We start from the raw sequence: 13,030 nt of genomic DNA on the forward strand, positions 1-13,030 counted from the left end.
CCCTCACAACGACTTACAAAATTGCTCGCCAGCAAGGGAAAATCGCACCGATTTGGAGCGTTGGCGAGCTCACGAATTTTTGCTCTGCGGGCTGCGGCGTTCCATCCAAAGGGAACGTTTGTTCGAGGCGTTCCAATGACAGCGGCACGCTGAAGCGCTGTTTCAACACGCTTCAGAGAGAACGGCAATGGAAGTGTAATCGGTGCTGCAGCTCCATCACTGCTCCACTGACAGGTCTGTGTTTATTTACTCTCGCTGCGTGAATTGCAACGCTTCTACCACGAAATAGAATAATATCCTGAATAAAAGTGGTAAGTGTTGCTTTTTTGCGTTGAATTATTTGTTTTACAGCATAGAAGTGCAATTTCAATCAGGTCATTAATCCTCGTGTGCCTTTGTGCGTGCTCCTTCGTTTGTGCGTGCGTCACGTCGGTGCTGACACGTCGTACGAAACTGTCGCTGGTGGTGAAAACAACATTCACTTTCATCGCTCCATATTGTGTGTGATAATTTGTCCACTTTGTAAGAAAAGTCTGTGAAAATCGTTTGTTCTTTTGTTCTGCACCAAAGGTTGATCATGGTTGATGACGGCACACGAAAAGCGCTGAGTGGCATTCCGCTGCTGAAGACGAAGGCGGGCCCAAGAGACAAGGAGCTTTGGGTGCAACGATTGAAGGAGGAATATCAGGCGCTTATTAAGGTGAGTAATTCAATTACTCGGTCACCCAACAAGCTCACTAAACTGCGTATATAACGCTCTATTTTCAGTATGTACAAAACAACAAAGCATCCGACATGGACTGGTTCCGGTTAGAGTCAAACAAGGAGGGCACGAAATGGTTCGGCAAGTGCTGGTACATGCACAATCTGCACAAGTACGAGTTCGACGTAGAGTTTGATGTATGTAGTAGCAGCGTATAGTGGAGTCGTAGAAAAGACCCCATTGACTATTTTCATCTCCACTTGCTTGCAGATCCCAATTACGTATCCAACAACCTCGCCCGAAATTGCACTGCCCGAGCTGGACGGCAAGACGGCCAAAATGTACCGTGGAGGCAAAATCTGTCTTACCGATCACTTCAAACCACTGTGGGCAAGGAATGTGCCCAAGTTCGGTATTGCACACGCGATGGCATTGGGGGTGAGTTTCAAAAGCCAGCTTCCTTCCAAAAGCAAAAGATCTTAAACACGTGTTTCCCTCTTTCAGTTGGCACCTTGGCTAGCAGTGGAGGTTCCCGATCTAATAGAGAAAGGCGTCATATCGTACCAGGAAAAGGGATCAGCATAGGAAAGGCAGCATCAATCCCCGTTTTAATCCACGTTCCACTGCTACCGGGAAAAGCCTAACGATTGTGAATTATTGCTTTTTTTATTTACACTTTTATCGTTATTTTCTTGTTTGTTTTGAAAGCTCAGAAAAGAAAGTGCATACGGTTTCGCTTATATTTACGCTACTGTCCATACAGCAGTCATTAAACGTATAAAAATGAAAGAAGTCAACCACGGGAGTTCTTTTTATATCTTGATACATATTTAAATATTGTTCAGTGTTTTATTTTCCGCACTATGCACGTGTTCTGCACGTGGTTTCTTTAGCTTGATCGGTGTAGAATTTATTAATCGATTACAGTAGTATAATTAATTAATCCACTACTTGATAGTTACTGTCTGTCTTCACTCTAATGCACTGTTTTCTGTACAACTTTTTGCCTAGCAACGATCCTAGCAGTATCTTCCCTCCCGGCGAGCATAACCTCACGCTCGACACAGCTATTATCACCTTACTTACTCTTCCCGTTCCTCACACACACACATTAGGATTAACATCAATTTTGATAATACTTCTCATCACTCCTCTCCTGATGATCCGGTCTTACTGAGTATATTTGCAGGAATTGTCCTAACCTCTTCGCGCGCGTGTACATATTTCGTGTTTGTTGGTAAAACTGGAGATGCATGACTATAATTATGCAGTTTCTGTAATTTCCTTCTATCAACTGGTTATGGAAGATTTGCTCAACATTGCGTATTACGTTCTACTGACAGCCTTTTTCTAAGAAGTTGTTGTAATAATGTCCCGGAGTTATATTTTCTTCTAACATTCCATCAGCATACCGATAAAATGGTACCGCAGACAGAGGATGACTGGCTAAAAGAGGTTATATGTAGTAGTAGTAGTAGTAGGTGCGCTGATTAAGTTAAATAATTTTTTGTTTTGTTAATTTATCATCTACCGCACGGAAAGTGCCACAGAAAACATGCCAAACACGTGGTGCGATATCATCATCAACAGCTAAAAACATCAACATTTGTCTCTTGGCTATAAGATTATGTCTTCTTCCTTTTTTTTCGATCGTATGTGGTACATTTAAAACGGGATAAGCAAATGTAGCCTCAATTTTCCAATCTGCTACTCTGTCCCTTTACTTCTCGCCTTGATAGGTTGTCTCGCCACGAACGGTTTCTTTCTTGCTTGCTTGCATGGTGCGAAGGAAAGAGAACCACCACCACGTTCACGTTCAAGCTTTCTTTGTTAAACCTTCTGTATAGTTCCGCCACTTCCGCTTTTTTCTACTTTTCTATAACAGTCCGACCGTGTATTCTATGCAATTTCCACGAAAAAAGGAATGAGTGGTTAGTTTTGCAAATAGTTGTCCTGTAGCAGTTAGTTATATGTTGTTGCCTTTTTATTCAAACGCTAATTTTCAAATTATGTTATACGATTCAAATACTTGTTGTAGCTACATTCTGCGAAATTGATTAATTTACACTTTTATGATAGGTTCCATAACGTATTCAGCTATTGCAAATGTCCTCTTTGAAGTTGCCCTAATTATGTTATCCTTTACTCCTCAATATTGTGCACAAATTAGAAACGATTTGCCTTTTCGATTTAGCGTGTTTTCTTTTATGCAGAATGAAGAAAATGATTTTTGTTTGCTGTTTATTATTTCAACATATTACATACACTTACGGAATAGATTGTTCATGGGCACATGCTGCGACATGCTTCGGGTGCATGTCTCTGCGCGCGCGCGCGCGTTTGTTTGTGTGTGCAGCTGCAGCGATGCAGGGTAACAAAAGGGTTAAACATTTCGATCGAGGTGGATCAACCTTTGCTCGTTAGAATCTACATGCTCGTAACATAGGTGGGGTTCGATAATTTAATGCTTTAAAGGATGGGGGGGATCGAAACTCAAATATTTCAAGCCCGGTTTTCTCCCCAAATTGGATTCTCGCAGCTCGCCAAGGGTGACCGTGCGAAGGCTAAACACAGGGCAACGTGTAACGCAAAAAGCTTTAGTATACCTGAAATGTACATATTTTACAACACATAAAACAATCCTTCAGGCGTTAATGTTTAGCTGCAGGAAAACCCCGAATCCGGATAAAAAGAACTTCGATCGAAGCGAGCTAGGCTATAACCACGTACGTGCGCGTGTGTGTGTGCGTAGCCTTTGACTAATAAAAAAAAAACATCAAAAAAGGGACTGGCGAACTGAACATACTTATGATCCTTCCATTCCATTCCTTCGAAGCCACATAACTTACAACCGTTTTTGTTTGCTTGTTGTTTTCATTTGTGTGCCGCTGCGCGCGTTGCTGTGTGGCTACATTTCCTTTCCGTGTCTAAAACTCTTTTTTCCCAAATAAAACAACGATCCTCTTTCTCTGTCTCCTGGGGCCAACCAACCAAAAAAAAAATAGTATTACAATAATCACAATGCCATGGAGGTATTCGCTAGCAAAGCCAGTCTTAACGCTTACTCGGTCTCGAATCGGTTCGGCAACCGTGTGTCAGCACCACACTCCCACCCCCCTCGGCAACCGTCTTCTTCTTCTTCTTTCTACAAAATATTCGCAACGGCAAGCCCGGGCAGGCGGGCCAGATTGTAGGAGGATTTGAATAATAAATAAGTATAATAAATACAACGTCATTTCATTCGGCGAATGCTGCTCCGGGGCGCTGTTGTGGTAGATGTATGTGCGTGGAGATTTTGGGGTAACAAAGCTGTCCGGTCTCCCTTAAATAAGCGGCCACACCGGGCCCAGACACTGTACTCCTCTCCACTGTGCGCTTGCTTTCGGCCACCCGCCCACCCCGGGGTTTAACGGCACCGCTTACTTGTACACCGGCGAGATATCGAGCGTCAGATGGCGCAGCACCTGGTTCCGGGCCGTCGTACGCGTTTGCCGCGAGGATCGGATGATTTCCAGCACCAGGCTGCGACAGTCATTGCACACCGCCATCAGCTCACCGGTAAGCCGTTCCTTCTGCGGGTCAAGCCCACCACCGCCCGGTCCGGATGCGGTAAGCGTGAATGCTTTCGCGAAGCGATTCCTACAAGAAAACAACAAACAAACCGATTTTTAATATAATTTCTCTTGGAAAAAGGGAGGACATTCCGCATACTTTCTGTCCAGCGTACTACAGTTGGAGTGGGGCCGGGCCGGGCTCTGCGGCGGAAGACTGTTCGGGCCCTCCATGCTGCGAGACATGAGCGAACACTTCTGGGCCGCAGCCGAGGCGGCGATCACGCTCGCGGGCACGGTGACGTCTTTGGCGCAGTGGTTTGACGCTCCACCGGAGGAGGACACGTGATGGGACAGGGAGAGGGAAAGCGTCTCGGTGCCGTGCAGGCTGGTGCCGGGTGTGCTCGAGGCAGAGCGCTGATTCTTTGGTGACGATGGAGCACTACCGACCGTGTTGCGAGTCTGAAAGAATGGCCGAGAGAGCGAGAGAGAGAGAGAGACGTTAGAGCGCGTTGCTGTACGGATGGACGCTCCAAGGGTCCTTACCTTTCGGTCTAACTCAGGTCGTAACAGTCGCTCCATCAGGGATCGGGGGAAGGATTCGTCCACCATGCTGGTCGGGCCCGAGCCGGTACCGTGCGCGTGATGGCTCGGCGACGGCGTGTTGGAGGTGCACGGGCTGTTCATGAGCGAGGGCGACAGCAGCACCACGGGAACATTGCGGAAATGTTCGGTTGGTATTCGCATCTAAAGAAGCAACACGTTGCATTTAAGACGCTCCAAAGAAAATGGGGGGAAAAAGGTTACTCACCTTCGTGTTGCATTTGTTGCAGACCGTCCGCTGGCAGAGCTTGCACAGGATGCCGCGCGCAAACAGCGTGAACCGGGTGCGCAGGCACAGGAAGCACACCTTCCGCTTCTCCACGTCCTCCTTGATGTGCACGTCCACCGGCAGCCCCTCGAGCTCGGCCTTCGTCATGACCGAGCGGATATGTACGATCTCCTCCAGCGTCAGCGACAGCCGGTCGTTCAGATTGAACGCGTCCTTCCACTGGTGCTCGTCGAGCGAGTTCTTGGTCCACGTGTCCAGCGACGACAGATTGCTGCCGCCGACGTACTCGATCGTGCTGCTGCTGCTGGTGCCGTTCTGGCCGGCGGCCGGCGCAGCGCTACCGATCGGAGCCGGCCGCGCCCCGTTCACCACGTGCGGCATCACCATGGCGGAGGGTTTCTCCTTCGGGGGCACACCGTTGGCCGTCGGTTGCGTGTCCGGTTTGGCCGCGTCGCGATCGGATTGGCGCGAGGCGGGCCGCGACGCGGGCACCGAGTGGCTTGCCAGCGGGTCGAGCTTGTAGTTCTGATTGCAGCCGATGATGGTGTGCCGGCGCATCGATGCTCGCCGCGATTCGCACTGCGTTGCAAGGTCGTAGGCTGCAAGAAATGGTGGAGGGGAGGGGGGGTGTTGAAAGGATTGGAAAGAGAGAAAAATGAGAATGAGATTAGTATTTAATGAAAAAGAAAATGGAAATGGTGCTTCCAAAAACACAAAAACAAAGGTGCATATTTCATAAACATTGGAGAATAAATACAAATAAACTACTTGTCAACAGTGCTAACAAGAAAACAACTACACTACAGCAAGCAAACAACACAAAAGCGGATGAAAAATGGATTAAAAAACGTTACAAAAAGTAGAAAATACTTAATACCTGCAGCAAGTGTTATATGAATTAGAAAACAGCTCAACTCTTCAGCTTTTCTTCATAAAAAAATGAACCAAATGACAAACAAAGGCACCGCCTCACTGTAACATAATCTTTATGATGAGCTAACGGAAAATAGAAAACTCGAAACGAAACCAGTTCGTTGAACACTCAATTTCAAACCAACAATACGTGACATTTTCGCTATTCAACGACCGGCTTCCCCTCTTTGTCGCTAAATGAGCTAATCAAAGTGATGCTAAACCGAGCTTTCTACGTGAAACACACAAGTGTGTAAAAGGGGGACGACAAAGCAAAAACGCTATTCCAAGATGTTGGAGCTTCCATCCGAATGCTGTTCGTGACGAAACTGAGAAACACAGCTCAAATGGTGCTGTTGTGGACGGACTGGTGCAGAGGAAACAATCATAAATGGAAAACAAACAACGATGCTCTTGAGTTTGCTGACTAGACTGATCGTGATGATCATGCAGTTGAAGAACAGAATGAGATGAACTTATTGGGACTATAGAATGAATAAAAAAACCCAGCAAAGTAAAACAACAAATCACACCAAAAAAAGCTCAAAAACACACACAGACAACAGCACACGGTGATGAGGGTTAATATTTACTTTCGAGAGCCTTATCACAGAACCGATGGTACTCGTCGTGGGTGATGATGTTCTCTGTCGTATTGGCCACAGATGGAGGAGGCATCGAATATCCGATGGTTTTGTTTGGATGGATGACGGAAGGAGTATTAGTAACGGAAGGTGGTAGAAGAAGGTGGAAGAAAGATGATTATTATTAGATGGATGGGAATGCGCTACTAGACATTTAGTAGTCAACGAGGACAACGTTTACTATCCCAACACAACACGACCCGACAGACAGTGTGGGACAGTGTGAGAGCGCGTGTTAGTAACTGTGGGCGAGGACACCATTCCCAAATCTTCATTCTTTCACTCACTTGTCCGTCGCAGCACGGTGTTGATGTTGTTCTGATTGTTCTCGTTGTTGACGATCATCAGCCGGTTTGTACTGTTGTTGCTGTCGTTGGTGTGGCCGCTACCACCACCGCCAGCGTCTGTGCTGCTGCGCTTGCCTCCAACGCTGCCACTGTACAGTATCCGGTGACTGCCACCGTTCTGCTGCTGGCTCCGGGGCCCCCCACTGGTAGCGCTCGGGCCCGAATCTGCGCCATCGTTCGCTGTCTCATCAATGAAGTCATCATCCTAAAAGGAAACGTGTTAGAGCATAAAACACAAAACGGGTCATAAAACAATGGAAAAGCAACTGAAAACACAAATTAGCGACTGTTGGCTATTGGGCCACATGTTTCGAAAACGGTATTGCACCATGCTTTTTAGCATAATACAGCAGCTTTTGCTTCTCAGCAGCCGAAGGTCACGTCGAAATCCGCCGTTTGGACCGGAGAAGGAGTGCGTGCTGTTTAAAAAAGTGGGTGAGAAAACCCACCCCAAACCGGTACAATCTCTGCAAGCTCCTTTAGAATACGGTCACGCAGTTTTTGAAAGTTTCCACCCCAAACCCACCTTGTGTCTCTTGGTCGCAAAAGTGGCCCGCGAACGGCAACACACAACTGATCACGTTTTGGACGCAAAGCGGCACCAAAGCTGGAATGTGCCAGCGGGACCGAGAATGGACCGCGAGAGTGTGTGAGGCTGAGCGAACGGAAAAGGTTAAACCCCCAGAGCGACCTCAACATTTACGAAACACCTCGGGTCCACACAGCGGAAGCACAACAAACTTTGTCTGCCAAATGTGTGAAAATCGTTTCAGTTCGCAGTGGGCGCAAAGGGCGCTGTTTTTTAAGTGGCCAAAGTGCAACACAACCCACTTCACGCCAGCAGCAGCTTTTCCACGCTCCCATTTGGCTTGCTGCAAGAATGAAGTGAGGGAAAGAGGTTGGCGCATAAACGCATTTTGCAAAGTTCAAAGGTAAGTTCCTTCGCTGCACCATGGGCTGCAGAGTTGGACTCTTTGGTCCGTAGCAGTACATTAAATGTTCTTTCTTTTTGGGGTGGATTTATGGTTTAATGGATTAAAAGGAAGCGTGTAAAACATTGAGGTCTTTTGGGAGGATCTAGTTCATCGCAAGAATGAACCTTTTTTTCGTACCAAAAAAGCGGTTTTAAGACTTGCTAAACGTTTCCCTTCACTTCTTGCAGTTCCAGTAATTCAATCACCGCACACACAAACACACACACACACCGAGCCAATTTATGCCAACAACCTTGGCTGCGTACTCCAGTTTCCCGAAACCGAAACCGACCACCTCAGATTGCACCATCCCACCCATTACCGGTTCGAAACACGTGAAGGGGAGGCCCACTCGGCGGAATGCTCTTGAAGAAATCCATCCGCTCCAAGACTGAACCGGAGGAGGTTGTTCTTTTAAGTCCTCATTTAGCAGCACGACATCTGCGGCTTCGTTGCCGGACTCAAACAGTGAGAAAAAACGCGTCCAACAACAATGGAGACTGGGTGAATTGCTTCACAATTTGTACCAAAAATCACCCGCTAAACGGTTAATGCATTCGTGTTGAGTTATTCTGTGATGACGTTTGGTGACGTTTGCCTACCAACAACTTCATGACGGCAGGCATCACGGTTGAAATTCCAATTTATAGAGACAGACAAGGAATGTCCAAACATGAGGCAGCAACTCGAGATGTTGCGCGGTTTGCAGTGAATTTGCTCAGCAATGTGGAGCAAGCTTGCCATCCAAAGGGCCGGCAAGCTATCTGCAAGGGCCCACCACACCACGCTTTGCATGATCCGCGATCTTACCCGCCCGATTCGACCGTCTATAATCAGTTGCATTGTTACAAATCCCTCCCCTCAGTGTAATACATCGTGACCGAGACATTATCCAAGTTATCTAACGATGGTCCAACTTAGACGCCCAGAACGATGCCACAACGGCGTACTTACGTTGAACAGCGAAAAGTCTACTGGTATCAGTCTTAGGGTGTTACGGGGTGTACCGCTGGTGTGCGAAAAACTCGAACGACCCAGCGTCATCGTTTTGTGGGCCGTGCTAATGCCGCCGCTGAAGTAGCCGCTGGAACCGTGGTGGAAGCTGGCACTCTGGTTGCTGCCGGTTCCACCGCCGCCGCCGCTGTTGCTACTGCTGCCGATCCCGTCCAGGCTGTGGGCTGCACCGCTGGTGTCGATTTCATCATCGCACGATTTCTTTACGCTATCTACTTGGGTTGTGGTAGGTAAAACTGAAAGTAGCAATTGCGAGCAGAGCAAAAGAAAAAGGGAAAACATTAGATCGAATTAGCTACAGAGCGCAAGGGGACACATTTCTTTCACCATGTCGAACGAGCAATGACTTTACAAACGTTTTTTTTTCGGCTAGATAAAAGACAAAAAACAAACACAACACATCAAGATACTAATGAACGTTTGACAAATTTAACACAAGCATGCAATAAACGGGACCAAGGCTACGATTTCAAACAAAAAACTCCCAAAAAACAACGACACCACAGACGCTCGCCTAATAAGCGTTAACCTAATTTTTATCAGCTCCCCTATGGGTGAGTAATGCTGTAATGCTTTCTCGCTGCGCGATCGTTTACCAGCACGTTTGGTGTTATATCATGGCTGTAAAACGGGTAGCACACTACACTTCAAAAAGCCGCATCCCATCAATAAATGTAGTAAACCACTGATACTGGTCGCGGTTTTTTATCGTCACCACGCACACACACACGCGGGCTGTTTGTCGTCTGTGTCAAGTTGTGTTGTGTCTGCGGTGCGGTGGCAAGGGGGGCTTTTTTATCCACCCAAAGACCCTGGCCTAGAACGAGAACGTGGGGCTGTGGGGCGAAGGTACAGTAGTACACCTTGAGGGTCAGGCTTCACCTTAGGCTCGTTTTGGGCCGGCGGGTAAGGCGCGTTCTTCTTTCCTTTACCTCCCATTGGGCTGGAGGAAGGAAACACGGAGCTGTGAAATGGGTAAAAAATGGCTTCCTTTTTGCACCGTATTGAATTGTGTTTGAGGGTTAGTCAGACCCCTCCCTGGTATCGATCAATGCTTGCCGCTCATGTTACGCTCAGCAAACGTCAGCAACAAGTGTAAAGTGTGGCCGATGGGAAGGAGCCCCGTGTAAGGCCATGCTACTTCAAGGTGAAAGGCCCACCATGCTGCTGGCAAAAGAAGATCTATTACTTAACGGTCACCACAGCACAATGAGTCATTAACTGCTCTGACACTAACAAAACCCTTGTTTTTATAGTGTTTGCGTTCTACCCGCTCTGCTTTTCTCTCGGGTTAGAACAAAGCCTTGAACTCTTTTGGCGTTACAGGGGCCTGTACAAACACACGATTTATGATGCTTGCTTGTAAGTGTTTCTTCCATGCATGAGCTTTTTAGGGGTTTTGGGGGTTGTAGCATGATGCCCCAAATTTGGGTCGTCCCACTCCTCCAAAAGTAAGTACACACGCCATCTAAAGCATGCATGGATGAGGCAACTCTTGGAAACGCCTTCACATGTTTGACCATTACACTACCTACAGTAGCTACTAGGCAACGAGCAGAAATTTGTCCGGGAGCCACAAATTCGATTTTGAAAGCCCCAGACATAAATAGCCAAAGAAGGAGCCACTCTCCCCCTGGGTGATAACACCGACCGGGAAGGCATCTTTGCCTCGTCATGTCTTCAGGGATGAAGCCGCATACCACGCGCGCACAAGCAGAATGCACAAAGCGGACATGTTTTAAGGCCGATTAGGTTTACCAATTCATGAGCTTGAGCTGAACCTGGGGACCTCGGGATGAGTTTGAGGGAGATCATTCTAGGAAGCATCCCTGGCAGTGAGCTTTTACACACGTCCAAGACTGCATACAGCAGAGGATTACGTAGCCTGTATGCTTTCACTATAAAGAAGTACAAGAGTTGGAGTAAAGAGAGCTCTTCTGTGGAGGTAAGAGAGAACCACACATCCTACTTCCGGACAAAGTTGAACTCAATTCTCTAATGGGATACATTTTTATAAAATTGCACTTTTACGACAGTCGTTTGTGAGATGGTATAACTTCCCGGTAAGAGCCACAAACATCTCCTTTTCAGACGTGATGTCGGTACGAGTTTAAAATGTGTCAGTTTCTGTGTTTTTTGTTGGTAAGGTAAATACAAAAGAGGAAGATAAATTTCACACTAAAAAACCTTCCCAAAGTGTTTCAACTTGTGCAACATCTTTGGCTCCATACAGACACTGGTTAGGTTTATTTTGGCAATTCCTGGCCTCGGGCCAACATGCCGATTGGCGTCTATCGATTCAAGCTTTGAGTACGGCAATCCGGGGAGGGGAGCATAATAAAATGAACGCTTTATTCCACAAAGCATATGGTAGAAATACACCGAAAAAAAGCAACAGCTCAAATGCAGAGTGTTCAATTTCGTTTGCAATGTTTGCCCTTCCGCTTCGTGGCAAGTTGTACGTCAACAAGTCGTTTTCCCATATTCCCAGAAGCTGCTGGGAACCATCCTTACGGTACCCCATATTATGCTGGCGTTGCGTTGGACACTTTTCTCTCGACGGTATCATTATGTCTCATCCCCATCACATCCACATTATATCATCATATTCATTATGTGTGGGGCCCAGCACGAATTGGCTCAAGGCTGGGCATCACGAAGCCCACAAGAGAGCAGACACCCACATGATACTAGCATTTGCGTCGCACTGTTTCCCCAAACAAGACTGCCCCGTGGCGAACTTGTGGCCGATCAATAACTGGCAGAATAAACATGACCCTGTTTTGCGACGCACATCCGAAAGCTGCGAAAAGCATCATTTTTTCTCTCTCGTATCTTCCTCTGCGTTGATGCTTTTTCTTCCCCCACAGACGCTGGTATTAAAAGGACCTGCATAAATCAATCGATTTTCACCGCTCACACCAAACCAAAAAGCTGTGAAATGGAGCACACGCCACACTTCGCCGTACGGCAGTGACGCAATAACAAAACGACGATTCGTCGTGATTTGAGCTCGATTGGAAAACGGAATGCATATTTAATGGCCGCAGCAAATCGGACGCATCCATCGGTATGGACACCAAATCTCTGTCTTCAAATCGTGCGTGGACACCACGCTGTGTGGTAAATTGAGCGTGTGAAGATTAGCCGTTTGTCGTCGTTGAAACGGACATGACGAGACAAAATGTCGAAGGTTTCGCGGTGGCTAACAAGACCACGACAACAGCTACCTTCCCTTGCCAAAAAACGCGTGTTGCTTGAGGTGAACGCGCAAGAAGCCCTAAACATCGCCCAAACACCATTACCAAACAAGACACGTTTTATGATGCCATGCGCTTGGAGCTTGGCTGAGCCGCGGCTTGCCTTCGGTGATGGCGTTGAAATCAGAGTGACAAACTCACGGTGGGCAATAAGGTGGGAACTGGATAACCGGTGGCGCTACACACCGCATGTTACAGGGCAACGAACTCGCAGGAGGGCGTGCAAATTGCACCCCTGTCTCTCTGCTGGTGTGTACTATTCTATGGAATGATTAGCATCAGTCCGCTACATTTTCTTCTTCCATATGGTAATGATGGGGTTTGCGGGTAAATAGGTTTCAAGTGAAGATCCCCTAGAACATTCACATACTAGTAACAAAAAAAACTCTTTCTAACTCTAAGAAACACTTCTACAACTAGTAGCAATGAACTGAATACGTCCCAGCAAGCAGTGCGCCCAATTTTCCAGCTCTTGGTTTTCCATAATTGGTGACCCGTTTGGTTTCTTGGAACTCCTAGGAAAAACTTCAACCCATCCCAACCACTCAACCCGCCTAATTCCAAAGCGGGGGGCGGGAAATAAACAAATTGTTGTTTGCACGGCCATTTAGGCTGATTGCTACCGCCATGTTTTGGGAATTAAGTTAATTATTTTGACAAGCAGTTTTCCCTACATCGCCCACAATAATAATGGCCGCATTCTGTGAAGAAGCGTTTTCGTCGAAATTAATTCAAAGTATGATCTAAATTATGGTCACATTCGCCTCGTTTTCTCGTTAAAGACTATATAGCA

The 13,030-nt window shown here is 47.0% G+C and overlaps 2 protein-coding genes across 10 annotated transcripts in view; one reads left to right on the plus strand and one right to left on the minus strand.

Moving 5' to 3' along the window:
• The first annotated feature begins 178 nt into the window (after positions 1-178).
• Positions 179-1,500, plus strand: LOC120899832 (ubiquitin-fold modifier-conjugating enzyme 1). 2 transcript variants are annotated; one of them, XM_040306097.1, is made up of 5 exons: positions 179-311; positions 571-700; positions 769-900; positions 974-1,141; positions 1,208-1,500. In XM_040306097.1, the coding sequence occupies exons 2-5, from the start codon at positions 578-580 to the stop codon at positions 1,286-1,288; spliced, it is 504 nt and encodes a 167-aa protein (XP_040162031.1). In that variant the 5' UTR covers positions 179-311; positions 571-577; the 3' UTR covers positions 1,289-1,500. The 2 variants fall into 2 exon arrangements, with proteins under 2 accessions (XP_040162031.1, XP_040162032.1); XM_040306098.1 differs by lacking the exon at positions 179-311 and adding an exon at positions 393-499.
• A 588-nt stretch (positions 1,501-2,088) lies between these two features.
• Positions 2,089-13,030, minus strand: part of LOC120899825 (protein spire) — a 119,230-nt gene continuing 108,288 nt past the window's right edge. For 6 of the 8 annotated variants that reach the window (XM_040306078.1, XM_040306081.1, XM_040306080.1 and 3 more), the window contains 7 exons: positions 8,918-9,213; positions 6,930-7,194; positions 6,592-6,645; positions 5,066-5,685; positions 4,801-5,001; positions 4,415-4,716; positions 4,123-4,342 (listed from right to left, as the gene is read on the minus strand). In XM_040306078.1, coding sequence (XP_040162012.1) covers positions 4,123-4,342; positions 4,415-4,716; positions 4,801-5,001; positions 5,066-5,685; positions 6,592-6,645; positions 6,930-7,194; positions 8,918-9,213 — 1,958 coding nt within the window. Of the gene's footprint in view, positions 4,343-4,414; positions 4,717-4,800; positions 5,002-5,065; positions 5,686-6,591; positions 6,646-6,929; positions 7,195-8,917; positions 9,214-13,030 lie in introns of all 8 variants that reach the window. The other 2 variants (XM_040306077.1, XM_040306079.1) reach the window with 2 other exon arrangements.

Source organism: Anopheles arabiensis, chromosome 3, assembly GCF_016920715.1.
Source record: "Anopheles arabiensis isolate DONGOLA chromosome 3, AaraD3, whole genome shotgun sequence".
In the NCBI taxonomy this organism is placed as follows: Eukaryota; Metazoa; Arthropoda; class Insecta; order Diptera; family Culicidae; genus Anopheles; species Anopheles arabiensis.

Coding starts and splice junctions, on each gene's coding strand:
- LOC120899832 (XM_040306097.1), top strand. CDS start 578: ATGGTTGATGACGGCACACGAAAAGCGCTGAGTGGCATTCCGCTGCTG. Junction 701..768: donor AATATCAGGCGCTTATTAAG/GTGAGTAATTCA, acceptor CTCTATTTTCAG/TATGTACAAAACAACAAAGC. Junction 1,142..1,207: donor CACACGCGATGGCATTGGGG/GTGAGTTTCAAA, acceptor TCCCTCTTTCAG/TTGGCACCTTGGCTAGCAGT.